The sequence below is a fragment of the Pezoporus flaviventris genome, unplaced genomic scaffold (genome assembly GCF_033815535.1).
Source record: "Pezoporus flaviventris isolate CSIRO_AGI_PZ_B2104156 unplaced genomic scaffold, CSIRO_AGI_Pfla_v1 ptg000049l, whole genome shotgun sequence".
Lineage (NCBI taxonomy): Eukaryota > Metazoa > Chordata > Aves > Psittaciformes > Psittacidae > Pezoporus > Pezoporus flaviventris.
In genome coordinates this window covers 554370-581960 of record NW_026892597.1, presented here as the reverse complement: position 1 = coordinate 581960, position 27591 = coordinate 554370, and the positions used below count along the sequence as shown (strand labels likewise).

Here is a 27591-nt window from a genome sequence, read left to right as displayed (position 1 = left end):
TCATGTCACCTTCCACTTTAGGACAAGGACATTGCTGTGCCCGAATCTGCACTCTTCACATACTGCAGCGCTGCTCTGTGCAGCACGATAGCAAGAACAAAACTAATTTCTAATAGGGAAACTGGTTTAACCTATTCTCAGCCAAGACCTTAAACAGCACATGAGTTACTGCAGCCCTTACCAGCACAGAACTCTGCCAGACAAGCAGAAGTTGCATTGATTTCACTAAGCAATGCAAGCGATGTGTTCAGAGAGCTGCACGGCACGTGCCCCAGAGCCATCTGCTGTAGGATTCTGACCCCTCATTAAGTACGAAACAAAAAATGACTTAACTTCCAGCAATACAGTGTAAGGCCAAGCAGCTGCCAGTGTAGCCAAGCGTGTCTAGTTCACTGAGGACATGCAAGATGTTGGCTTGCATCAAATTCCTCCAAGCTACTTCGGGAAGCAAGACAAGGAACCCACACAAACCCACACAACTTCACACACTCTTGACTCAGCTTTTGACAGTCTAACTACATCTAAGTCCAAACCCCCAAGCCCTTTCTTTTCTGCTCCTTAATAAGGAAGGGTTTCTTGGGAAAACACAAGGGAAGGAGGGAAAATAAACGCTGATCCCCACCCAGTGCTTCTGGGAACCGTCTGTGGCTCAGCGGGGTCCATCCCTCCAGCTGACCCTGGATCAGGCCCTGCCCTGAGGGCTATCCACTGTCCGGACTCTGCCGGCTCCCATCGCAGCCGTGTGCGCACCCAGCCTGCGAGCACATTGTGCAACCGCTCTGCGCTCGCCCTCCCCTCCCAGGAGGGCTGCAGTGGTTTGAACTGCTGTGTGTTCATAGATGAATACAGCGTGTTAACGAAGAGCCAGGGCGAAGCACTGCACCTCACACTGACAGCAAGAGGTGCCACATCTGGGATGCCCCAGCCCTGACAGAGGCCATTACTTTGCCCCCAGAAGATGAGGGCTGGTTAATAGCGCTTCACTTGACTCCTCAGATCTGGTTTTCAAATCAGGTCCTGCAGAGATTCCATGGAATCCCAGCCTGCTTTGGGTTGAAGGGACCTTAAAGCTCCTCCAGCTCCAGCCCCTGCCACGGGCAGGGACCCCTTCCACTGGAGCAGCTTGCTCCAAGCCCCTGTGTCCAACCTGGCCTTGAGCACTGCCAGGGATGGGGCAGCCACAGCTTCTCTGGGCACCCTGGGCCAGCGCCTCAGCACCCTCACAGGGAAGAGCTTCTGCCTCAGAGCTCATCTCAGTCTCCCCTCGGGCAGGTTCAAGCCATTCCCCTTGGCCTGTCCCTACATCCCTTGTCCCAAGCCCCTCTCCAGCTTTCCTGCAGCCCCTTCAGGCACTGGAGCTGCTCTCAGGTCTCCCCTTCAGGAGCCTTCTCTTCTCCAGGCTGACCCAGCCCAGCTCTCTCAGCCTGGCTCCATTCAAGCACTGCTCCAGCCCTCACAGCATCAGTTTTATTTTAAACTAGCTAAAAGGAAATCAGTCAACTTCTACTGCCCACTAAATGCCCACTTATAAGGCAGCAGCTGGGATCAAGTCCGGCCCAGTTTGGAATCCAGCACACGCTGAAGCATCAGCTCTTTGCCCTGAAGCGGCTCGTACAACCCCTGTGCAGAAACTGAGCTCTGTGGCCTCAGCTCTTCCCTAGTTTTACCAGGATAGTCCTGCTGCAGAAAGATAATCTGTCCTGAGAGGAGCCGCTGAGGAAAGATTCCAGCAGATCCCCTTCATCCTCACAGCGTTAGGGTTTTGCAACACATGAAGCACATGAAGGCATTTCATTCATGAAGGTTTTGGGTCAGGTATTTACTGCATTCCCTTATAAACAGTAAAAAGCATCAGATCCACTGAAACAACCCTTCCAATTCAAGGCATTTAAATACATATTGCAAACCCATTATTCTGAGTATCGTGCATACCAAAGTGTCACAGTGCAGGTAGTGCAGGACAGATCCTCTTCCCTGCCTATTCAAAAAGCAATCTCCTGATTTCAGTCTCTAGCCCTGACAAAAAGCTCCACCCAGCCGGGGGGAAGTACATGTGCACAGCCCTAACCCCAGTGTGCCTGCATGGGTGTGGGTCAGGATCACACAGGTACAGCAGATGCTGCTCCAGCCTGTACAGGATGCATAGAAGCCGTCCCAAAGAGACAACTGCAGACAGGTCTAGCTGAGGCAGGCAAAAGGATCTCTGCAGATCCATAAGGATCAACTAGCATTCCCTTGGCCAGCTCAAGGATCGCAGTGCTGCTTCCCTCCCTCCACCTTCCTTGTCTCAGTGTTGTCAGATGAACACTTGATAGCTGGGCTGCTTCATCTGCTGGTTCGTTCCCTGCAGTACTGAAACATCCTGGTCGCTTTCAGACTGATCAAAATCCATGTCTGGAGAGAGTAAAACCTGCAAGGGAGAACAGAGACATGGTGATGGAGTGAAAGTTCTCAGCTCTTCCTGATACTGCCTGCTGAAGGGGCCAAGCATCCCTAGAGGGGGAAGCTGCTGGCATATGGCTAAGTGCTGAAGGTCATCTTGACTATATCTCCAACAGATTTGGGTGCAGACACCAGGATGATCATAGAACAGTTAGGGTTGGAAGGGACCTCGGAGACAGCGAAAGGCTCCGTTTACCACGGGACAGGACTCAGACATGCATGTTCAGGCCAGGCTGCATCCTCAGTGGAGATGTACATAAAAACCAGGCCACGTACTTCATAATAAGCTGTACCAAATGCAGGCCTTTTTCCAGGTCCCAGCTGCTGGCCGTCTCCAGAGCTCAGCCAGAAGAGCAAGCAGAGCTACAGGGTTAGCTGCAGCCATGGCCAGCAGGATCAGGAGTGGAGTCCTAGACTGGAGCATCTTATTTCTAGCTGGCACCGTCTGAACTGTGGGAACCACAACAGAGCACTGACACCTTCCAGGTAAGAAAGGCCACAGCTTTCCTGCGTGATCAAAAGGCTGCCCATGGCCTCCAGGAGCACCTACACTCGCAATAGCTAACTTCAACAAGCTCATTTGAGCTGCCACCGGCCTGGAGCCTTGGCACAATGGGGAGCCACGGGTGGGACATCCTCCAGCCACATCATCTGGAAGAGGAAAGAGGCTGGATTTTACTTGGGGTATGGCTGCACTGACTGCAGAAGAGCTGAAGCCCAATTCCAGTCAGCAGGCTGGAGGGACAAGTTCACATGGGTAATAGTCATGGCTGGACACGCTGTTGGTTGCTCAACCCCATCCTAGCCCTCTTCCCTCAAACGCCCAGATCTGGGCAAAAGAAGCCCTTACTGCCATTACCCCTGTCAGCAGCTGCCTCAAAGCACAGATAAAGTGCAGTCAGCCCTTAAGCTACAGCTTGTGTCATGCCCAGCAGTGCTCAGAACCTCCGCTGAGTCATGGGACACTAGTCATCCACATCAGAAACCTGGCCAGGTCACCAGGGCTCCCAGCTCAGAGGGGCACAAGTCTAACAGCCCAGTCAAGGGTCTCCAGTTTTATTTCTCTAGCTAAGCAATGCCAGCAGCCCTTTCCCCACCACAGAACCCAAACAGCACCATTAGGTCACGGCAGATGCAGGTACAAGGGGCAGGTACCACTTTGCTCCAAACCCATGCACCGTGAATCCTCCCTGTGCCTGGCTCTCAGCAGCCTTCCAGCTCAGAGACACAAGGCAAGGATGCTACATGGGCTTTCAACCCAGCACATCCACATGCAGGCTGTCCTAACAGCTCAACCAGTCCCAGAGCCCACTGTTCCTGCCCCAAAACCAGAAGCACAGGGGATTAGTTTTATCTCCATGCATAGTTGTGAATTCAGTGGCCCCCACTTGTTTGCACTCAGGCAGCACCACGAAGCCAGTTACCACAGGAACAGAATGACCAAACAGGAAAAACAAACTCCAGTGAGTCAATGGCTTCAAAGGAGCAGAAGAGCCGCAGGGGAAGATTTCCTCTCCACCCTCATGTGCACACTCCAGCCCCTCCATCTGACGTTGTTATCCTCACAGCAGCACTTAAGATGCTCAAAGGACAGCAACGGATCAGATTCTTGTCCTTCGCCATTGGTCTCGAGGAATTCTTTTCTGGTTCAAGACACACACAGGAAAGTTTCCATCTTTCCCAAGTAAAGACTTCCCCTGTTTATCACATTAATATTGTGATGCTGTGGAACCTGAAAACACGGGCAGCTAGTCCCCCAGCACTATAAACTCACTGAGCTCACGGGCTGCAACAGACGAGTTTTGGGGGTGATGAACAGCTGGGTTTCAGCAGCAAACTAATCCTCTCACAGCCAAGTGTAGATGACTGAGCAAGCACTAAGCACTGCACATCCAGACCCCTTCAGGCTGCTACCTGCCCACCATACAGCTTATAGGAAGCTGCTTGAGCCTACAGCCCTCCGTGTAACCTTCCTACAATCTCCCAAGGCAGTTTCATCACACGACAGCATCTCATCACTATGACAGCCACAGGACATACCCTCAGACACTGTTTTCAGCCCAACTGCAGTTTGAGAGGCTTCAGCAGAACTTGGACAAGGCAGTTTCCCTGCAGATGCATCCAGGTCGGGATCACAGCAGGGAATGGGCCACGGTTTCCCAGTCCCGGGACAAGGAGTTACTGTCTCACTCAGCAGTCCTCAAATACTTCATGCGTTCCTCCCCGCACCAGGAGGCCAGCAGCTTGCAAAACAGCAGGGGTCATGGTAGTGAAACAGGGCTGCCCATGCACTGCCAGCCCCTCCTGGTGGGAGAAGAGGCTGCCTGCTTCTTTGGTGCTCCATCTAAGCAGACCTTGCAGGTAACCAAGCCGTCTCAGTGGCAGGGGAGGAGACTGACAGAAATGGGAGCTGTAAAACAAAGCAGCTCCGGGGCCATTTCCCCACTGCGTTAAGTCCCACCAGCCCGGTGGAGGTGTAAGAACCATCCCATCACCCTCCTGCATCAGAGCTTACATGAGATGCCATGAGTCAGTAAGACTGAAAAGTGGGGTGGTTTCCTTCCAGAGGCACCTCTACGCACACCTTCATTCAGCTTCTCCATAAGTAGCAGGCATCTGGGCTCACTCCAAGTTGGAGATACTTAAAAACCAGCTCAGCTGAGCACTAAGCAAGTCAAACTCACTCTTGGAGTATTTTTCAATACTTAAAAGCAAGCAACATAGCTACTAGCATTCACCAGCATCTTCAGTCTTGTGAATGCCAGAAGTCACAGCTCCTACAAAGGGGATGAGGATAGGTGCTGAACTCCATACTGACCAAAGGCAGGTCCTCACATAGTGTATTAGCTTCCCTCCCAACCTTACAGCTAGCCTCTAGTTTCACCCCAATGGCTCTTACAAGCACCACTGTTATTAGACCAAGTTTTGCTTTAAGGCTTGTCTCCGATAATGCAATCCTTCAGGAAAGGAGCAGAAACTCATCCCCCTCCCTTGGGAAAGCACCAAACCAAAGCAACAAAACAAGCTCAAAAAAGATCAAACACAACATTATGAAATCTGTTTTCCTGAGCAGAGGAAACAAAGACATCTCTGATAACATCTAAATTTTACTGGCACTTGCCAGGGCAAGGGAAGGAGACTCGGGTCAAGAGCAGGACACGCACAAAGGAGAACTAAGGGCCCCACAGATGAATGCACTTCCCCAGCCCGAACAGCACCGGGTTCAGGCTGACACCCTTGAGGGATCTTTCTCTATCCCACGAGAGGGGAGGAAAATCAACAGACTGTGAACATCTACCTGAAACAACAGAAAGCTTAAGACTGCCTTTGAAGGAAGGGTGAAAATCTTCCAGCCCTAAACAGGGAGGTTTTGTCCCTTTCAGGGCTTCAGGGTAAAGAAGTTCAGCATTTGCTCCAGTATAAGCAAGAGCCCATCGTCACATCTGTGGCTCACCAGAGGAGCCTTAAGGGCCACAAGAGGCTGCCAGTTCTTTTGTCCACAGTGCAGCCAACAAGGTAGTAAGTCAAGGTTGCTGGTTGCTGGGTTTCTCCCATCTACCAAGCCAAGGACAAAGCTGTTTTCCCACTATCCCTGTAGAGAACATTGAGAGTAGGGCTTTAACAGGTTAACTTCAGCCCCCTCTTCCTATTCTCCTTCCTCTTCCCAACACAAACTGCTAGCTCAAGTGAAACCAATGACAATCTCTACTGGCAAGATAGGCAGAGGGTTGAAATCCAAGAAGGCAGCGTGATGGGGAGCTGCTGGCGCCTGCTGCTAGACAGCTCTGATGAACCCTGATAAACTGCAGGACACGGCCTCAGCCAACTCTGCTCCGTACAGACACCGTCCCAGCCCCTCCTTCCTCCTCCTCCAGTGGGCAGCAGGGAGAGGAGAACAGGGCATTAGCCCAGAAAACCCTTGCTTTCTGCTTTCAAGACTAAAATCCAGTCAGTCCAACTGTAGGGCTCAGCCAGCCAACATCACCTTTAACTCACAGCCTAAGAAGCTGACACGTGAAGCGGGAGCTATGCCTCAAAGCGCAGTGCCAAGAAACAGAGTTGGAAAAGCAGGTCACCCAATTCAGTATTTCCTCATTAGCTTCCTTCTCTGCCCAAACTATTTGTTGGGCCAGAGGCACAGGAACATGTCTGAGCAAGAAGGAGGCAGTCCTCAGAGGCTGCTCCAGGTAGGAACTGGTACCCTGGAGCTACCATCATTGCAGTGATGGATTGGAGGATTTCAGGGTGGACAGATGACCTGCACATTGAAGACCTCAGCAAAACGTGGTCTGAGAAAAGGATTCAAGCACTTGGAAGATGGAGGAAGCCTTTGACAGCAGAAGTCAGACTGCAGGGGTTGTTTCTGTCCTCTGAAACAACCCATCTGGCTGAGCTGCCAGAAGAGACTTTCCTAGCTTCTGGAGATTAACATATACCTTCCCTTCAGACTATGCAAAACTGAGCTAGAGGCCACAAAACTCTTGCCCCCCCTCTTCGGTGGAGCAGCTTCATTTCCACAGAGGACCAGCAGCTGCAACACCATCTATGAGACTAGATGCTGTGAGTTTAGGTTCCAAAGGCTGGAAAGGAGGTTGGTGTCTCACCCAGAGATGTCACCTCCTTCTTCTGATCTGCTGTAATTTTAGCTGATCTTAAACCTTCAGAAACGCACCAGCACATCCAGTAAGATCTTTACCATCAGCTTTACATTTTGAGCACACCTCCAAGCTAGCTCTTCTAAGGAAGTACCACTCTCAAACACCAGTCACAACCGAGAAACCCAGACTGTGCCATAACCAGGGACAAGTTCACACCCGGCGTTAACCCATCTTCATGTCTTAGGTATGAGTTCTTGGCTTCAATGCATAACCATCGAGTCACACTGATACTGCCCACCTCAGGTCGCTTTTATTGCTCTGGAGAGAGGAGGGAACAGATTTCCACACACACCACTTGGGAAGCTGCATGTTTCTAGTGACCTTGCCAAGCTACCACTGTTTATCTGGAGGCAGGGCCAGGAAGAGTGATTCACTTGTCTCAGCAGCTGCTCACATCTGCCTGCCCTCCCTGCCTCCTCTGACACTGCATCCTAAGGAGCAGCGGATGCTTCCCCACTGTGCCCTTGAGACCCAGAATCCATGGTGCAGACTGCCAAGCACACCCTTAAACACTATCACCTCTGTGTGTTTTAATGCCACCAGTAACAGGCCATCTGGCCCAGCACAAAAGCTGAGTTACTCTATCAAAAAGCTACCAGAGAGCAAAAGGTACTGCTGTACATCCTAAATCCCTCAGCAGAAGCTGCTCCTGGAGCCAGCCTGTGATGCCAGAAGCTCTTATCGCAGCGAATCCTGGCAGCGAGCTGCAGGCTACCAGCAGTTGTGCACAGAGCACTTGGAAACCAGGTCTGGGTGCCAGGGGAAGGAAGGGAATTCAAGCCGGTGACTCAGGTTGTGATCTCTGCCCAAAAGTCAATGAGAAGCACAAACACCACCTGCTCACGCTGTGCGTCATTGACACGAACATCTCCTGGGGCTGGAGAATTCCTTCCAGCCACAACTTCAGCTCAAACTACACAAAATACAGCTTTCTACAGCTAAGGGGCCATCACTGGCTGAAGAAGCACCAAATGCTGACAAAGCACGGATTCCCTGCTAGACTTTAGCCTCTAAATAAATGGATTCTATCAATACCAGTAGGGAAAGCAAGCTCTAAGCCAAGATTAATTACTACTAAAACAAGGGAAGTTGAGAGCAACAGTGCAGATATGCACCAGCTTCAGCTGCCAATCCAACAGCCCCACCCAGGTTAGTGCAAAAGCATCCCCCACAAGATACTGGCATCATTCAGGGCAATATGGGCAACATGGTCCAGTGTGAGGCATCCCTGCCCATGGCAGGGGGCTGGAACTGGATGATCCTAAGGTCCTTTCTAACCCAAACCGTTCTATGATTCTATTATATATGATTCTAGTATTTCAGCAATGCTTCACAGGCTGTGGTATTGCTCACAGGACAAGATCCTACCAGGAAACAGCCCTCTATTGACCTGAGCTGCAAGCATGGGAAGTCAGTTAGCAGGGTCGTCACCCACATTCATGAAGCATCACCCTAGGTCTAGGCAACATGGTGTTATGTTGTAGTAAAGCACACAGACCATACTACAAGCTTGCAGTTGGGTCTCAAACACTTTGGTCTTACCTGAGATTCCTCAGTCCTCCTAGCATGAGGAGTTTCTATGGATCCATTGATGTCTACGGTGTCCTTCTGCTCGTATTTCTTCATGATCAAGCTGTCCACAACCCAGAACATAATGGCCTTGGGGAGAAACAAATTACATTAGTAGATATAAGAGACCAAAATACAAAGTGGTTCAATCACAGCTATTTCTTCTCCTTTTGGTTTCTCCAGATGTCCAGCCTTGATCAACCTAATTTAATGTCTAACTTAACCCTGCATCAAAAGTGCCCATGGGGGTTGGATAAGTCAAATTCATATATTGATTCCCATATATTGATCCCATATATTGATTCCATGTTGTTGAAGACCCAGAGAAAAACATGCTGCAACAGGCCAAATGTCCACCAGGAGATAAACCCTGAACTAAGCTCCATCCATGGGTCATCTGCTCTGCCTGCACCAGCCCCTGGTCAGTTCTTTGACAACCAGAGTTTGCTTTCAGGCAAGGAAATGCACCCTGACGTGGCAGAGAGAGGGTGGTAGGAGAAGCAGATAAACCCAACTTTGCCAATGCTGCATTCATTACACTGCTCATGGTATGAGTTGAAAGAGAGCTCAACTCGCTCCTTGCCCATGCAGCATCTGAATCTTAGTGCCCTCTTCTCACTTCCCATCTTAACAGGAACAGAGCAGCAGGTCAAGGACTACCCAGAATGCAGGGAACCAGGAAAAAGCTGAGCTTTCAAGGGGTTTTGCTGAGCTAGTTTTAGGCAACCTGAACACTTTGCCTTGCTGTAACACAACCTGAAGTCTAGCCAAACGGCTAGTGACAGGCTGCCAGAGGTCACCACTGACAAGCCATCCTATAGGAACATAAAGGGGTTTGGGGCATCCCCATGCCTGTAGCCCTCAACTAAGGAGCCCCAGCTTTCTTCAAAGAGATGAAGTCAAAGTCAGCCCCCCAGCAGCCTGGACAAGGGAACACGAACTGGGAAGAGAGACCATGGCCAGCAGCAGGGACAGATCTGTATGTTTGTGACAACACATACACTTGTTTCCACTCCTCCCCACCCTGGCCCAGCCACTGCAGGATACCCCAAGCTCCCCATGGGGATGGACCATGATTTCCAAACCACCCCACCCAGCGCTTGCAGCGCCATCACTTACATTGACTATAAAAGGCACAACGAGCATGACCAGGATGAGGGTTTGGGATGTAACCCAGGAGGATCTGCTGAAGCTGCAGAGGAGAAACCATTTAGAAGCATTATTTGAACAGCTCTTTGCTGCAAACTGGTTGCCTTCTTACACCAGCAGTGTCCTACGTAGGGCTCTGCCTTTGCTTTATCCCAGCTCTTTGACAGATAACATGGGTTATTCCCTCAGCCCAGTTGCCAAACACATGATTTTGTACAGAGCAAGAAGTACTCCTAGTCTTTCAGCATAACTACCCATAGCAACTACTAGTGGGACTTCCCTTGGCTCCTTGCTGCAAAATAAGGTCACCAGCCACATGTGATAACCATGGCAAGGAATCCAGCAGCATCTCTGGATCTAGTAGTGAATGCTGCTGACCATGTTCACATCCAAGTCTGAGCACTGCAGGCTACTGGGTTTGAAGGACAAGCCCTGAACAGGAACAGAGAAGTGCTGCCAGATTGCTGTAACTAAGTCCTCAGTCAAGCCACATCAGCTTGTGAGCACTATGTGTAAATGCACTTAAAACTGGAGTTACCCACTGACTCCCAAAATTGCCTTTTACACCCATCACACCTACTTCCACCAAGTGTGCAGCTACAAGTGCCACAGATTATTACTTCTATCTTTTAAAAGAGAAACTTGTGACCAACACAATTACCATTGCACAAACTGCCGTATAGAAGCACCTGAGGACAGCATACTACATGGATAGTTCCTTCCAAATTCATCTCTAAGGGTCCCCCTACTTCAGGCATGGGATCACAAAACACCAACACGAACTGACTTGAAGAGATCGTGTTGAAATCCCCTAGCAGAACCGCAGTAGTTCAGCTGCCAGCCCAGCCCATTTTATCCTTCCAAGGGTGGCAAATGAAATAAAAGCAGCATCTTATTCCTCTAGCTGTTGAGCAGCAAGAAAATGTGCCAAAAGCCAAAGTCGTGTTTCTCCAAACCTAAGTAAGAGCTAATGACTACAGAGGGATGTCAACAAGTCATAAGTGGTGTCCCTGCCCACGGCAGGGGGGTTGGAACTAGATGATCTTAAGGTCCCTTCCAACCCTAACTATTCTATGGTTCTATAAGACTGACGATGGAGACCACTAATGATGCAAAGCTGACAAGAAACAAGCCGCAAGAGCCAAAGCTTACCTTTGTCCAACCAGGGATAAGCAGCACAAGGCTAATCACAGTCCTCTCAAAAACCATTATCAGCAAGTAGAGGGCACACTGGCCAATCCAGGCGGCAGCTTGTGGAGGGTCACCTGCGAAAACAGCACGTCAAATCTGAGACAGAAGGCAGGAGGAGATGCCCTTGCAGAAGAGCTGCCTTGTGCGTGATGCCAGGGCTGATCAGAGACAGGGAAGTGTTTCCATACTGCAGGTTTTGCAGCAAGACAAGTACCCAACACCAAACTTGACACTAGTGGACAGATTGCCCAGCCACAGTTGCAGGAGCACACGGCTGGGGTAGAGAGGTTTAGTGTCCCTGCTGGGTCTATAAGTCATTATTTCACTGAAGATCAAAACATACCAAGCTCTAAGCTCAAGTATTCCAGCTCCTTTTAGGGCTGGTTCTGAAATGAAGATAGGAAGTAAGCAAACCTATGGTTAACCTGAAGGACATGCAAATGACAGATTTTAGACGTGGTTCAGAAAGCCCTATGTACCCAGCAGATGCTAACACTACCTGTATTTATCTGCCTCCTGCCCCACTCTCCATTACACCAACCTGCCTCTGAAAGCCACCAAGAGAGATCCACCACTAATAACCTGCTTGCCTTGCATCTCCTCCTGCATCACCCATCTTTCCTAGATCAATGGCTTTGTTGGAGCCAAAGCCCTACAAGTGTCTTACAAGGCAGGCAGCTTCTGCAAAAGGGGAGAGATACAGCTCTGGCTCTGCCTAAAGACCTGAAATTCCGTGTTTATCCAGCAATGGCAGCACTTGCAGATGCTCCTGGGCTCTCAAGGGCTCAGTAATATCACAAGTGCTTAATAGAGAAGTCATTCCTAGGAACAATAAGGAGAGTGGATCAACTTTTGTGAACCTTGGTTTGGGTAACCAACATCCACCTGGAGCAAAAGATACAGCCTTGGAGATGCAGGTTTCCTCTCTCTTTCAGCAACTGATGGACATTGCCAGTATCCTCCCCATAGTGTTGAGCTACTTTGAGCTAGATGGATACAGGGATTTGAAGGGAAGAGGCTCTGCTTGTGCAATGGGTAAGCATCCCATCTCCTCAAAGCACAGATCACTAAAATCCTTTATAGAGGGAAAGCTTGAAAACCCAGAAAGCATCCCACTCAAAGAGCTCCTCACAAGCACGTGTTGCGTTGGGGCATCAGTCATTTGGTTTGCCCCTTCTCTGGCACCCCTCTGCCAAGGTATCAGAGGCTTCATTTCTTCTCACCTCTGCAAACCAGGAAAAGACCATAGAGATGGAGCCTTCCAACTCTTCCCCCTACCCCTACCGGCCTTGTAGAAGCAGCTTACAAATTCCTGGAGTATTTAGACTGGAAGAGCAGGCTCAATCCCTTCCAAATTAAAACTAATCCCAAAACAATCCCCAAAGACAAGATACTCCTGGACTGACCCTCCTCTATACAAGGACCAGTCGGTATCCTGCACCCTCCTCTCTAAAAAGACATCACTTGCAATCTGCTCCCTGCCAAGCCTTACCCACTCAGTTACCAGCAGTGGTCTGAAGGCTTTTGGTCACCATTTCCAATACAAGAAGCATAACTTTTCCATCCTGAACAGAATTAATGTTCTTGCTGACGAAGTGAACGTGTGGTTATGTGATACTCACTGTCTGGGCAAGAGACAGGGGCTCCATCACCTGGGGTTTTAGATCAATTCACTCAGAAAGAATCAATGCTAGTTAAATATGAATGTTTCCAATGGGATACTCACCAAGTAATAAGTAAAAGCATCCTGGTATTGCTAACAACAGTACTGGTGCCGTATCTATTACATGCGCTTGCTTCAGCCCTCTGTGAGTACCCTGCCAGCTGGTTATCACCTTCCCAGGCTCATCAGAATATCTCAGGTCTGCAAATCTGAGCTACAGTATCTGCCTTAGGAAAGCTGCAGCATTTCCTCTTCAATATGAAGATAACCCCCGGCAACACTGACTGGGCTGGAATTTGGCAGGAATTCGGCCGTATTTGGGTTACATCAGTGCAAGGGAACCCAGCCCACCATGAGATGGCAGCGCTGTGGGATGGCAGGGGCTGCGAGCTCTGCCCCACTCTTCTCGGCACAGCACCGTTGGGACGTGGCAGGGGAAGACAACAGCAGAGGTTTGCATAAGCTGTGGCCATAGAGACCAGCAGGTCATACCAGGGCTTACTAAGAGCTGGTATCCAACCGAGCCCAGCTCCAGGGGAATCTGCCTCCCAGCAGGGGCATATGTATATTTTTCCTTAATCCACCCTTTGTTAGCAACGTACCAAAACATCTGCCTCATTGCAAAGCTACAGCTAAGAAGCAGAGGCATCCGGCTAGTGCCTCTGTGCCAAGGATAACCCTGCATCCCAGCGTTTTAACTGCTCAAGCCACGATTGAGAGGGAAGCAAAGCAGGGAAGAACTGGGAGGACCAAGGGTGCAGAGAGGCTGCTGAGCTTGAGGACAGCAAGCAGAGGGCTCCGGACCAGCAGGCACAGAGGGAGGGAAGGAGGAGGGAGGCAGGAAGGTTACGTGTGAGCACAAAGAGCAGAGCCCATAGGGGATTTCAGGAGCACACATCTGCTCCTTGGCAGGCAACAGCTCATTGGGTGGTCTGAGGAGGAGACAGGAGCAGTGTTACGGGCAGCTAAAGGCCACATCAGGGAGGTTTGATCCTCCTCAAGCACGGACAGCCTCCCCCGATAGACTCGGTACGTCGTGTCTTTGCCACAGGTTAGGCACAGTGCTGCTCTCTGCCCTGCATCCCAAGACTGACCATTGCTCCTACATCACCCAGAGACCCAAGTACAAACAAACCAGGAGAAAACAAACACATCCATCGTGTCCTTCCTGCATGTCAACTCTTCCCCTTTTGCTCTGTGTTGTCAGCTGTGCTCTGTGCCCCATGGGGGACAGGGCAAACAGCCACAGCACCCTTTGCAAGTCGGCTCTTCTGCACTGCAGTCGCGATGGCACTTGTGAATCGCTGCCCTCTGTCACCTCCTTGTGCCCAGAAAGCAGCAGCAAGTTTGAGACCTCTCCCAAACACCTGCAGCCCCTCACACTGTTTCGGTGGTAGGAGGTCACTGCCATTCATAGAACGGTTTGTGGGGGAAAGCACCACAAAATCATGCAGTTCCAGCCCCCTGCCATCATCACAAACAGGAGAATATAGTTGTTGGTTCTGCACACCGTGCACTGGACAGCCCCAGCCGGGTTTTGGCTACCCAGGCTGATACAGACACTAGAAAAGACAACCTGATTCTTAAACCACCCTAGGCTTGCCCATGTCTCCAGGGTTAACAGCTCCTCGCCCCAGAACTTTTCCCTTCACTTTCATTTAAGAAGCCAGCCATCAAATAGCGTGAGTTTTCTTGAGCAACGTTTGGCAATGGAAAACCTTTTCTCCCTTCGTTAGAGAACAGTTTCCATTGTGCAACTGCAATACCCCATCTAAAGAACCCCAGTTCTGTGCCCCAGTGAGGCCAGCTTCACTGGCTAAGTCCACGGGGTACATGCAAGTGGTACAGCAAACCTGAACTACCATGCAGGACAGACCCACACCTCCTCCTACCCACCACATCCACCTTGTCAAAGGTGCCTCCATCACAACGTGGAGCTCAAATAGGAGTATTTTTCACTCTGGTCTTTTCTGCATCACCTAAGGAAGATGCTGTCAATTTCCTCCACAGACACAGGAGCATCAGCACTTCTTACATGCCCAGGGTAGACAGCAGAAAGCTATGGAAAGAGAGCTACAAACCCCTGGAGAGGCCAGATTTGGCTGGCTGCTCTATCACTGTAACCAGCTCAAACCTGCTGGTTCTCCAACCCCTTCCTCCTCCTTTCCCATTCTGAGCTTCGTTTTCAGACTATGGGATGAGATGTTCCTGTACAGGAATCCATCCTGGAGCACAGAATTAGATGGGACCCCACTTCCAGCCCTTGACAGGATGACCAGTGGGTGCCTTCACAGTTACTTTTGATTGTGTCTTGGTCTCCCAAGGACAGGAGGCTGATCTGTACCAATATAACTCAGGACAAAGATGAAAATGAAACAGCAGCGTGTCCCATGGGACTGCAAGTGTGTATGTGTGTATACATATATATATATAATAGATATAGATCAGTGGCTCATTTCCTCTTCACCAAGGATCTCAGGTGGCTGCTCCTTACCTTGGCAGGTTAGAAGGACCACTGATCCACAGCAGAGTGGCTGCCATCCAAGTCTAACTCACCACTAATCCATCTAACTCTGACTAATGCCACTAACATACAAATCACCACCTATTGGCACCTCATCGTGGAAGAGGGAGCCTTTGTGCGGTCCCTGGACAAGCCCATGAGACAGACTGGCCACATCTCCTTCCACAGTTAGGAAGCAAGACTGGAGAGCTGGCATCAGCTAGCCAGACACCTAAATGTAGGTGCTGACTTCCTACAGCAAGATGGGCAGAAGCACCCTCAGATGCAACTTAATGTCTTTAATGGATACAGCGCTATCCAGAGGTGCCCTGCTCTGTGGATGGGAGAGGATTCATCTTGCATGAAGTGCTTCCATGACTTAAATCTAGGTGAGCACCAAGACTGTCAGTGCCACATAACATTGCCAGCCAGCAAAACCCGATCTGCTACCTAGAGGCTAAAACACACCAAGCAGACCCCCCAAACAGCTCTCCTTTTCTGGGTCCAGAGCTTCCCTTTCCTCATAGGAGAGTGGGGAACTGGTCCAGAGGATCTTTGCAGCCTCCACATCACACCTCTTAGGAGGTCACACGCATCATGCTCCCTTTGAACGCTTCCAGTTTCTTGTCCCCAGCCCAACAGGAAGGTAACACAGGACATGTCAACTCTATGAACTGACTTCACCACCACCCTCTCCTTTTTGCTTAATAAACCCACTTACAGCCACCCTGATAGAAACAGCCTCCTTCACCCCAAAGGATGCACACGCTGCATTTAGACTTTGCTCTTCAAGCAGCACTGCTGGTGCTCCCCACCATCACAAAAACCTCCTTGATGCATACTTAGGACCACCAGTGCCCAGACCCTCATCCAAACGCATGTCTGGGATATTCCTCTTGTGTGTGGGAGCCCAGCTGCTCACACAGCAAAAGCAGCTCTGCTTGAGGCACTGGAGTTGTTATCACACAACAGGATTAGTTTTAATCTACCCTGTCGAACGTACCAAGCTGTCAGCATAGCTCACATGCTGCTGCCAAGCAGCTTTATTTACAGTCATTTGGGGACTGTGTGTGCACTGAGCAGGTAGGGAAAAAGCTCAACCACAGCCAAAGAGGAGGGGTTGGGGTGGGTGTGAGAAAAACAAGTATTTGAGAGCACTGAAAGTTGTGCTGGGTGGCGTGGTGAGGATAGAAAGAGTCAATGAACACCTCTTAAGATACACCAAATGCTACCTCCAAACCCAAGGGATGTAATTATCAGCACCAAGTACAGAGGAGGGTAAGAAAAAGCATCTGAACTGCACAGAAGTGCTCACTTAGAGGCCAAGAACAGGTTTTCAGAGGTTGGGATCTGATGCACCAGAGCAGTCAGGTGAGTCCAGCAGACACCCCAGACCCTCTCTGGCATGTTCTACATCTGAAGTGACTGCACAGCTGGAATCAGTCCCCAGCTTGCTGTGTCCCTGCTCTGGTCCCTTCGGTCCTGCTGTTGTAGGAGATAACTGCTGTTGTAATGGGATGAACACTGCTGCTGCCATCTCCATCCAGCAGGTTCAAAGGTTTGCACCCCTGCTTGGAGCAAGGGACCCGACCGCACACTTGACCATGTGAGGCTGGATCCTCAGTCCTCTTTCCCCCCCGGTCCTGGGGCAGAAAGCCCAAGCACGCTAAGGACAGGACACCCCTCAGCTTAGGGCTATTTTCAGCAGCATTTCCTCAAGCCCCAGCAGCCAGCTCCTTTGGCTGCTCCGGGATGTGGGAATAGCTGTTGGACAACATTTCCATAACATCACAACAGGGCCAAAAGCAGCCTACACGGATCCTCAGTTCAACTCAGCAGCTGGCACAGAGCAGTCTCCTAGAACTAAGCTTGACCAGAAGAGTTCAACAGGGCACTAAACAGACTTTAAAGGCCTCCAAGCAACTTCTTTCCTTTTCCAGACGGTGGATGAGCACAGAGCATCAGGCTTAGTCTAATCAGTGACCGCAACCAGAGTCATAGACAAGCCAACATCCAGGGAGATGTTTTCAAGCAAGGACACCCTCTTTTTCTCCCCCTTCTTAATGCTCCCCTAGAGCATTTTACTAATGCAAATTCATAGCATCTGCTTAAAAGAAATACTCCGGTATTTCTAAGGTAAGTAATGCTTTAGAGTTATTAGACACAACCAAAACGCCAGGACACTGTGGCCATCCATAGATTCCCCCCTGGGAGTCTGGTTGCTGCCTTGGGATAGGGGAGGAAGAAGAGGGCAGGGCACAAAGCTGACCCAGGCTTCATCCGCATGCTCTGACTCCAGCCAGCATCTCCCCTGCTCAGTCCATATAAGCCCAGCAGCACCTCCAAAACCCTGAGTATTCACTCCCAGGTCCTTTGCAACTTGAATTCTCTTCCATGCAGAAGTCCCCTAAAGGGAGGGCACGTAGACATGGTCTGCTGCTACCCTGCTGCAGCAACGGTGCACAGAGCATTTGTGGAGTTTGTTAGCTTTAAGTACGTGGAAGGCAACCAGCATTCTCTACTTGAACCAGCTGAAGAATAAAGCTCTCCAATCTTTGATCTTTCGAGCCAAGCATCTTCAGAAGAGACGGCAGTCACTTAAAATGCTGTTTCCTGTGCTTAGAGGCAGTTCGAAGAGCAATCAAAAGCTGTTGGGCAAAGATGGAGGAACAGAAGCCTATAGGAGCCTTTGACTCTCCACTAGCTAAAAGCCAGGCCATTCCTGGCTGCAGCAGCCTTTGGCTGAGAGAGGCTGATCTCAGAATGGCTGTCTCCTGGGTTTTGGACACATGGAAGTAGTTGATCTTTCTAAACAGTTCTGGATGGTTGGACACTTAAAACAGCAGCACAGATTTAGGTGCTTTCCCTTCCCTTTTCTTTGCTTCTCCGTTAATGAAGCTATTGCGGTGGCACAAGGAAGAACCACCTGAGGTGGTGGAGATGGGGTTACCAGCAGCAGAGCAGGAGGAACCACTGGAGCCCAAACCAAAGGATAACTGCCGTGGTTTGGGATGCAACCAAGAGCTGGAGGGTCAGAAAGGAAGCAGCTGCAACAGATTTCCCCTCCCCGCCCAGTAGACACCCTAGATGGGTACTGGTTATACTGGCCAAAGACACAACTAGTCTGGAGCAATGGCACTCAGCACTGTCTACAACACGGATTTGCTCCTTCTCTTCTGCCTTGCCTCCTCTGCAGGACTGCAAGAGATGTTTCTGGGCCTCAGGAGAATTGAGGGAAGCAACACCACATCTGGTACAGCAATTAGACCAGAAAACGAATCTTATTGCTGGAGCCTGTATCAAACTGCACGGAGTTTACTGGCATCTTCCAAACTGTTTTGGAAGCTCCTTAACACCCGAGCTGAGGACAGCAGTGCTTTCCTTCCCTAGGCCTACAGCAGGACAGCACCACACATGCCCCTTGACTCCTACCTAACTTCCCCATTGTGGTCGCTCTGGCCAGAGACCTGTGCCAAGAGCAGTGCTCGGCGGATGGGATATTGAATCCCCAATTCAAGAGCTAAATTCCAGCAACAGCAGTAAGTTCTATTACTATTAATGAAAGCAAGAATTCCTCAGAGGAGTGAACTGTTTCTGCAGTCTAAGCCAGCCCTTGCAAGGGGCCAGGGACAGCTCAACAGAAGTTCGTTACTGCTAGGCAAGGTTAAAGCAAGCTGTCAATACACTTGAATGCTTGCATCTGCTCAACTGCAGACGTGGCACATGAAGCTGTGCCCTGGGATGGCTGTGGCTGGGCTTCGAGTCCTTGCTGCTTAAAAGGGGAAAAGTGCCATCCATGAACCAAGAATAACTGCATTCTTCTGCTGTCTCACATGTGCTATGTTAGCACTCTGGGAAACAAGCCACTAAGGAAAAATAGGCAGTCCCCACCAGACAGATGCTGTCAGGATGCTGAACCTGCTCTGAAGATCAGCGCTGCCCTTAAGCCTTCCTCCTGCCTCTCACATCCCACCATTTCAACCCATCTGTTGTCATCTACCCAGTAGCTGCTTCTGCTGTTTCACAAACCCAGCCACCCCCTCCATTCTTTGTCATGACCCATTTACACATGCTAAATGCAAGCCTGAATAAGAGTTCACAAGCTAATAGGGTCTATATGCTAACCCTCATTTGGGCCAGGTTCCACCAGCTCCGTTATCAGACCAGCTACTAAAAATAGAAAGAAACAAGACTACCTTCAGAACAGACTTAATGATTAACACCTTAAAGGCAGGACTGAATAGGGTGTATTTTCTAGAGTGAGGCTGAAGTTGTCGTTATATTAGATATGAAATATAAGGAAAAATATAAAACAAATAACAAAAATATTGGGTTGGAACTAGATGATCTTCACGGTACGTTCCAACCATCCCACGATCAAACAAAGGGCTCATTTCCCCTTCCCCGCAGGCTCAGAGCAGCACTGCTCCCCTTGAAGCTGGTTCTGCTCTGTTTGAAGAGCAGGGCTCAGAGCAGCACTGCTCCCCTTGAAGCTGGTTCTGCTCTGTTTGAAGAGCAGGGCTACCCTCTAGTGGGGCTGGCTGAGAAAGGCTTTGCTGGAGCTTTGCCTCAAGGCAGGAACTGAAGGAGAGAAGCAAGACCCTGGCATGCATATATTATTGATAATAATAGTAATAATAACTAGTAGTAGTTGTTGTTATCTGGCAACCCTCACTCCCCCAACCCCACAAGTCATTTGAGACCTCGGGTCTGGGGCCAGGTTGGGTCCTACTGTTGATACCTACAACAGCTCAAGGCAAATGCAAGAACTCCTCCCTGCTTTGAGCTAAGAGGCTAGGGAAAAAACCCTGAAAGAACCCCACAAGAGTCACCAACACCTCCCCCAAACACCTTAATTTATCATATGCATGCCCTGGGCTTTGTTATCCACTCAAGGATTTAATCACCAGCCTGCTATGCTCAGGTATGCTTGGCAAGGCAGCAGCAGAGGTACCTGCACCCTAGTGATGTGCCAGCATTTAACAATACACGGGTCACTGCTACACTCCATGACTCCCTGGAGAAGAGATAACACATGTTTTATCCCCAGGCTGTAATTCCTCCCATTTTCTTCTCCCCATTCATAGCTGGGAGCAGTTATGGTTATGACACCTACCATATCCTCCGAAGACCAGGTACGTGTACTTCTTATGCTGCCCGATCCAGGAGACAACCTTCACACCAAGCCAGATCAGCAGCATCCCCAGCGTGGCATCAAGGATGAAATTAAGAAGGTAGCCAAGGAAAAGAAGGCAGGAGAGGAAAATTCAGGTTTCAGTTGTGTTCTGATTCAAAAATGTTCTTTTTCCAGTATGGGGATCCATAAAAAACACACCAAGATTTAAAAGAAATCCCCACTTCATAGTCCAAGCTCACTTCCTCGCTCTTTTACTGGATTTTCCTACAGCCTTACCAGCAATTTCTTAGCTCAAAGCCTGTTTAGCAAAAAAGGCAGCAGGCTCCATCAGGTCTCTGGCATCACTCATTTATGCATACAGCATTAAATGCTTCCTGGGCTAGCCTTGCTTAAGAGTTACCCCCAGAAAGCAGGCTTTCCATTTGCAGCATCATTTGTCCTTACTAGGATGAAATCCCAAGTTTCAGGGAAACAGAACCAAACATTCCTGGAATTCCATACAAGGAAATGGAAGCTTCTTGGACACCACAGCTGCTCTGCCAGCTGTGCAGCAGGAGGGGAATAAAGTCCATTTTAGTGAGCAGCTGCAAGAGGCTCCTATGAGCAGACACAGATGGAGAGGCAGAAGCTCCTGGGAGAGGTGACGGGTCCTGGCTCAGCTTCCTGGCACCCTGGGGTTCCCCAAAGCCTCCAGTTCAGGGTCCCACTGCAGATCCAGGAGCTGAACCCACCCCTGCCAGGAGATACGGGCTCAATGGACTTGCTCTGCAGCTTTGGATGTTTAAGCCTCACTGGACAGAGCACCAGCAGCAGGAGACCTGCAGTGACCTTATGCAGATTGCAGGGCCCAAGCTCTAATCCAGGACTTGGTATTTTAATGAACTCCAGAGAGAAAAAGGATCAGACTGATGTTTTCTGGCCAGCTTTCCATTACTGGAATCTCTGCTGCCAGACGAGGCCAGATTTCCACAGCACGAAGACAATACCAAGCACAGGGCTACAGGAACAAACATTTCCTTATACAGGACTTGATCCTACCTCTGAATACAGACACTGAAAATAACTATCTGCTTCTGAAATCACAGCATGAACGTTTCCTACACCCAAAGTCTCCGAGCAGCTTACTACAAGCTGCTGAAATCAGAGTCTTCCGATACAAACACAAGGCTCTGATGGGTTACACTGGGCAGCCCACGCCGTGTGGGAGCCTCAAAGCCCAGCGCCAGGGCTGCAGGGTTTTCAGCTGCCGGCTCGTGATGCTAAGTCAGGCAGCACAGGGAGACCCAAAACACACACTGAAACCAAAGGGCACTTCACAACTATGAACAGGTTTATTTTAACAGCGTAGGTTTAAAACGACAACGAATCATTTCAGAGGCTATATTTAGCCCCAAACTTGTGTCTCCTGTAAGAAACACAGATGTGCAGCACTCTAACACATAAAAGGGAGGTGGGCCAGGAGGTTTTCAGCAGCACTCTGAGGCCTTCAGGAGTTTATCAGAACAGGATAAAGTTAATTCTTAAACTAAACCTGCGGCTGTGAAGTGCTGGTCTGACATAAAGGTGGCACGTCTGACATAAAGGTGGCACTTCTATATTAAGCCCAAAAGCTGGCTTAGAAAGCCCCCCCCCAGGACTACAGGAGGTAGGTGCAACTGAATATCCGAAAACCACATCCATACATTGGACCTTCACCCACACAGTTAGGAAAACATCCTCAACACAGCCCTGAGACCAGCCAAATTACAGTCTGGGCTGCCAACAGATGGGACATTTGACAGAATCATGGAACCAACCAGGCTGGAAAAGCCCTTCAAGCTCATCCAGTCCAACCGTTTCCAGCACTGCCAAGGCCACCACTAACCCATGGCACTGAGGCCTCGTCTCCACGGGGTGTGAACACTTGCAGGGACGGTGACTGCAGCCCTGCCCTGGGCAGCCTGTTCCAATGCCTGAGCACCCTCTGGGGCAGGAATTGTTCCTCAGCTCCATCTAAACCTGCCCTGGGGCAGCTTGAGGCCATTTCCTCTTGTCCCATCCCTTGTTCCTTGGGAGCAGAGCCCAGCCCCTCCTGGCTCCATCCTCCTCTCAGGCACTTGTAGGGAGCCATCAGGTCCCCCCTGAGCCTTCTCTTCTCCACACTGAACCCCCCAGGTCCCTCAGCCCTTCCCCATCACCCCTGTGCTCCAGGCCCTGCACCAGCCCCATTGCCCTGCTCTGGCCCTGCTCCAGCACCTCAATGTCTCTCTTGCAGTGAGTTCCCCAGAGCTGAACACAGGATTCAAGGTGCAGCCTCACCAGTGCCCAGTGCAGGGGCACAATCCCTGCCCTGGCCCTGCTGCCGCACTGGTGCTGATGCAGGGCAGGATGCTGGGGGCTTCTTGGATACCTGGGCACAAACTGGCTGTGTTCAAAGACCACACTGCATTGTTTACTGCAGCTTTCTGCCAGCACATTTCCAGACACTTCCGATCACCACAAAATCATGACCGCATCGCTTCATCTCCATCAGACTGCAAAGACCATTAGACAGCCCATACCCTGAAAACAAGCTCAAGACGGTTTAGCCCCACTTAGTCCTTCAAATAGATCAGTTTCCACCGTGCATGGCAGTTCCCAACAGGCTCGCTTCTTCCTTTTCCAGATACAGGGTGTGAATGCAAGCACCTCATATACTTACAGAGAGCAAGGGTCCTCTTCAGTGAGATCCGACAGAAAAACATTGGCAAAGTGGATGAAGAGGGAGCCTATTGCTTGCTTGGATGTATCATAAAACCTGGAGGGAAAGACAAAAGGATCAGTGTCCTGGAGCACCAGCAGCACCCAAGCAATGGCCCTGTGTGGATCTGCTTCCCTCCAAGATGCACTGATGTCCAGGAAGCTGTATGTGGTGGTAAGGGGCAGTTTGGACAACTTCAAATACGTAAGGAAAAAGAATATAAATAAATACACCAGCAACTTACACCTGTTTGTACCCATCCACAGGGAATTAGGTTGAATTCCCAAGTTGTTATAGAGGGAGAACCAAACTGAGGAGACTGACAGGCTTTTCATCACTAATGCTGACTGGTAGCTCTATGCTGCCAAGCTGCCCTGACTGTACTTCAAGCCCACCCCATATGCCCACCTCTCTACACCCCATAAACCCCACAATAGACAGAGATCCTTTGTAGAGGTAGCAATACCCAGCTACCTTACATCAACACAGACTGAGCTATGCCTGAGCTGGGTCAGAGGACACCAAAATGGGTATTGAACTGAAGAACAAGACTTGGCCCTGTCTGGGAGACAGCCCCCATGCCAGCAGGTTGGAGGGGACCAAACCCTCTCCATTCCATCAGCTACAGTAAAACCAAGCTTTTCTAGAGGAGCCAAGAGAGAATTTTGCTTCTAGGGAGCACCAGCTACTGTCTTGAAGTGTCCTTGGAAGGAGAGCATTTCTTTAACGACTAACTGGGGCTGTTCAGCCTGGAGAAGCTGCATGGAGATCTCAGAGCAGCTTCCAGTGTCTGAAGGGGGCTACAAGGATGCTGGAGAGGGACTCTTCATCAGGGACTGGAGTGACAGGACAAGGGGTGATGGGTTCAGACTGAAACAGGGGAAGTTCAGGTGAGATCTAAGGCAGAAGCTCTTCCCTGTGAGGGTGCTGAGGCGCTGGCACAGGGTGCCCAGAGAAGCTGTGGCTGCCCCATCCCTGGCAGTGTTCAAGGCCAGGTTGGACACAGGGGCTTGGAGCAAGCTGCTCCAGTGGAAGGGGTCCCTGCCCGTGGCAGGGGTTGGAGCTGGAGGAGCTTTAAGGTCCCTTCCAACCCAAACCACTCTGGGATTCTATGATATTCAGAGGGCCTAGAAGGTTGTCAGTACAAGAGAAAGTGGTATTACATATACATGGTCTAATCAAACCCCAAATTAAAGTCTCACCATATCCTCCAGGGACGCCTCTCTGCCTTCGGTTCCTTAAATCGTTTTACTGCAAAGAGAATGAGAGAGGTTACATCAACCAGCAGAGCTGAACCGATGCACAAGTGCAGGCTGTGCCAACCTTCAAGGCAAAAGCAGTCAAAGAACTCTGGAGCACCCTCAGTATTCCCCAGTGTAAAGCCGGGCAGATCCGAGCACTTGGCTCCCAACTGACCCACAGGTCAGCAGGAGGCACAGCAGAGGTGCTTGGGAGGTAGGTGTTTGATTCTGGCATCCTTCAGCAGCAGCATGCTCATGCCATGGGAAGCGGCCCAAGGGAAGCTAGGGAGGGATCGTCACCGTCTACCAGCCCTAGCAATTCTTCCAGGCAAACAAATGATGGTACTGACACTGGAATGGTTACAGCCCGTGAGTTCACTAAGCTTTTGGGTCACAGCAGGGCCATAAAGCCATCTCCTCTGCAGACAGGACCAGAAGACCTTGAAGGAAGCAGCGCTCTGCACGCATCTCCAGCATGAAGGTACCAATGCCAACCCCCAAGCCCCGTGAGCTGACATGGCTCCATGCCAGCTAGGATCAAAACCTTATCTCATTACACAGCATTTTGTGTAATCCAAAACCACTGTGGAGCAGTGGCCTTAGACACATGGCTTCAGTACCACCTAAGAAAGACACTGGATGCAACTCTTCCTTCCTTCCCTGAAAAGTCAAGGCTGGACATGGCTTTGAGAAACGTGCTCCAGCTGAAGATGTCCCCGCTCATTGCAGGAGGATTGGACCAGATTAGCTTTGAAGGTCCCTTCCAACACAAATCACTCTGGGATTCTGCCTCCCAAGCTCTCCATGAACTGGGCATTGCAGAAGCATCTCCGAAGGTCCTAGTTAATCTGACACAGAGCTCTGATGCGCTCCTTGGGCTCAACCAGTTTTTACATGCACAAACAGGAGCTGCTAATGGAAAATACTAAGTTCCATATCTCGTGCAGAAGTCATTTTTGACTGGTTTGCTATCACTCCAGCTAGGAGCCTGTCTCAGACGGGACCAACTACCAGGCCAACTCTTCTCCCTTTAAACCCACAGGTACCAATGCTCTGGAACAAGCAGATGTGGAACAGGCTTTTACACTATATTAGATTTATTAATTAGAAACAAAAAATACCCCAGAAGTAAAGGGCATTCAGTGGCACTGCCTTGCATTGTGGTAAGGCTGCCAACGGCTCCATCTAGAGCTACAGACATCATCAGTACAGCTGCTGCCCCAAGCACGCCGCCTCCAAACCTCAGGTGGACACAGGATGCAGCTCCCCATCCTTGCCTCTGCTGCTGGAATCACTCTCCTTGTCACCGACAGCAGGTTAAAGCTGTCACAACCAGTCCCCATACACGTTGCCAGCTTGAACGGGATCCAGAGTTAGAAGTAAGGAGCTGTGATGGTCTGGGAGGGAAACGGTCAAAAACAACGATTCGGTGCATTCTCTCTAACATCCTGACGGGGATGAGGGCAGAGCTGCTGCTTGGTGGTGCCATCTAGTGAAACCAGCGGAACACTTGAGTATGAATCAATATGCAATGCACGACCCCGTTAGAGAAACCACCCCAGGAGTACCTATTGTGAGCATCAATCACCAAATCCTGCTACACAGCCCAGCTCTGCCCAAAACCAGGCGAACCACTGCAGTGAGTACTGAAGAGCACACAGACTACAGCAGCCCAAACACATGATTAGGTTTTACCACAACTAAGGGTTCACAATTTGAAGCCCCGTAGCTCCTTTTAAAAGCAACCAGAAGCCAGAACACACACCCACCATCCCACTTCATCACAGCTATTCTTTCTTCATCTCCACCCGGCTCCACGTAACCTGCCACTGCTTTCAGATGTGCAGCCAAAGGGACTCCTTTCACTGCCAACAGTTCTGGGCACATGAGGACACTTCCCAGGGCATCTTGTGGATATGAGGACGGGGACACAGATAAAAGCAGGGACATCAGAGCCGCATGTTCTTTCTGCTCTCCAGCAGGGTAAGGAGATGCACTTCTATAGACACGAGTTTCCTTACTGCCCATGGGAGGAAGAGGGCACACTCAACACCTCCGGCCCAGTTTAGATCACTAACACTGCTGACAAGGCCAGCACAGTTTTAAACACAACTTGACATCCAGCCCTCTTGCAGATCTACATTCTTCCTACTCGTTAGCCTTTCAGTTAATTAAACTGCAGAGAAGCAAATCGCTTCCAAGTAAAAAAATGCCCTTTGAGAGCCGGGAACTGATCTAATTCAGGCACGCCACAGTAGCTAGTCCCATGGGCAACCCATAAAATACCCACAGGGAATCTGAATGACTCGGGTTATAACCTGAAATAAGGCTTTTCCTCCTCTGCTCAGTGGGGAGATAGATACACAGCTTTGACAGCACAACTCATACACAGACCAGAAGGCAAACCCACCTCGAGAAGTGGAGCCAGCAGCAGGCTCAGTAAGGGCTGGGATAAAGCACCGACACACTGGATGGATACACCCCAAACAAAGGGCTCTTTGCTCTTCTGTATCTAGACAGCAATTACCTGACGTGCTCAGCCCAGGTGCACTTGAGCACAACTGCCCCACGGGACAGCCTGGGCTCATTCCCCTGGGAAACGCCTTCCTGGTCCAGCCTGGAAGGATGCAGGAACTTCCCTGCCTGAGCCTCAACGTTCCAGAAGTACAACTTCGTGCTACTCTTACTGGCAGGGTGAAAGCACAATATATGAAAAGACAATCCCCAGAGCCCAGGATTTCAATCAAGCACATGGAGGGGGTTTAGTGACACTATCAAACCCACAGAAAACCAGCACTCCAGTGAACCAATTCACTGTTGACATGAATGAGTAACGAAGCAGCAGTCACGTCAAGTTACACCAGGCATTGCTGCAGCAGTTTGTGTCCTACCCCTGTCCAGAAAAACCGCATTGTTTCCCTTATCCAGCTAAATCCCACCACAAGATCACAGACTGGTTTGGGCTGGAAAGGACCTTAAGATCATCCAGTTCCAACCCCGTGCCATGGGCAGGGACACCTCACCCTAGACCATGTCACTCAAGGCTCTGACCAGCCTGGCCTTGAACACTGCCAGGGATGGAGCATTCACCCCTCCTCTGGGCACCCTGTGCCAGCGCCTCAGCACCCTCACAGTAAAGAGCTTCTTCCTTATATCTAACCTGAACTTCCCCTGTTTCAGTTCCAACCCATCACCCCTTGTCCTGTCACTGCAATCCCTGATGAAGCAATAACTTCCATCAACACAAACAAGGTCTATCATCCCTGATGCCCTTCAAAAGGCCACTTGCATTTCACTCACCCGTAAACAAGAGACCCAT

At 50.2% G+C, this 27591-nt stretch overlaps 1 protein-coding gene across 1 annotated transcript; it reads right to left on the bottom strand.

Moving 5' to 3' along the window:
- Positions 1-2047: 2047 nt before the first annotated feature.
- On the bottom strand, positions 2048-27591 carry LOC133277045 (store-operated calcium entry regulator STIMATE-like). Its single transcript, XM_061468554.1, is given in 9 exon segments — positions 2048-2410; positions 8643-8759; positions 9789-9825; positions 9827-9861; positions 10971-11083; positions 20292-20422; positions 22993-23088; positions 24234-24282; positions 27573-27591. Coding segments are annotated over 9 exon segments (711 nt in total). The 3' UTR covers positions 2048-2296.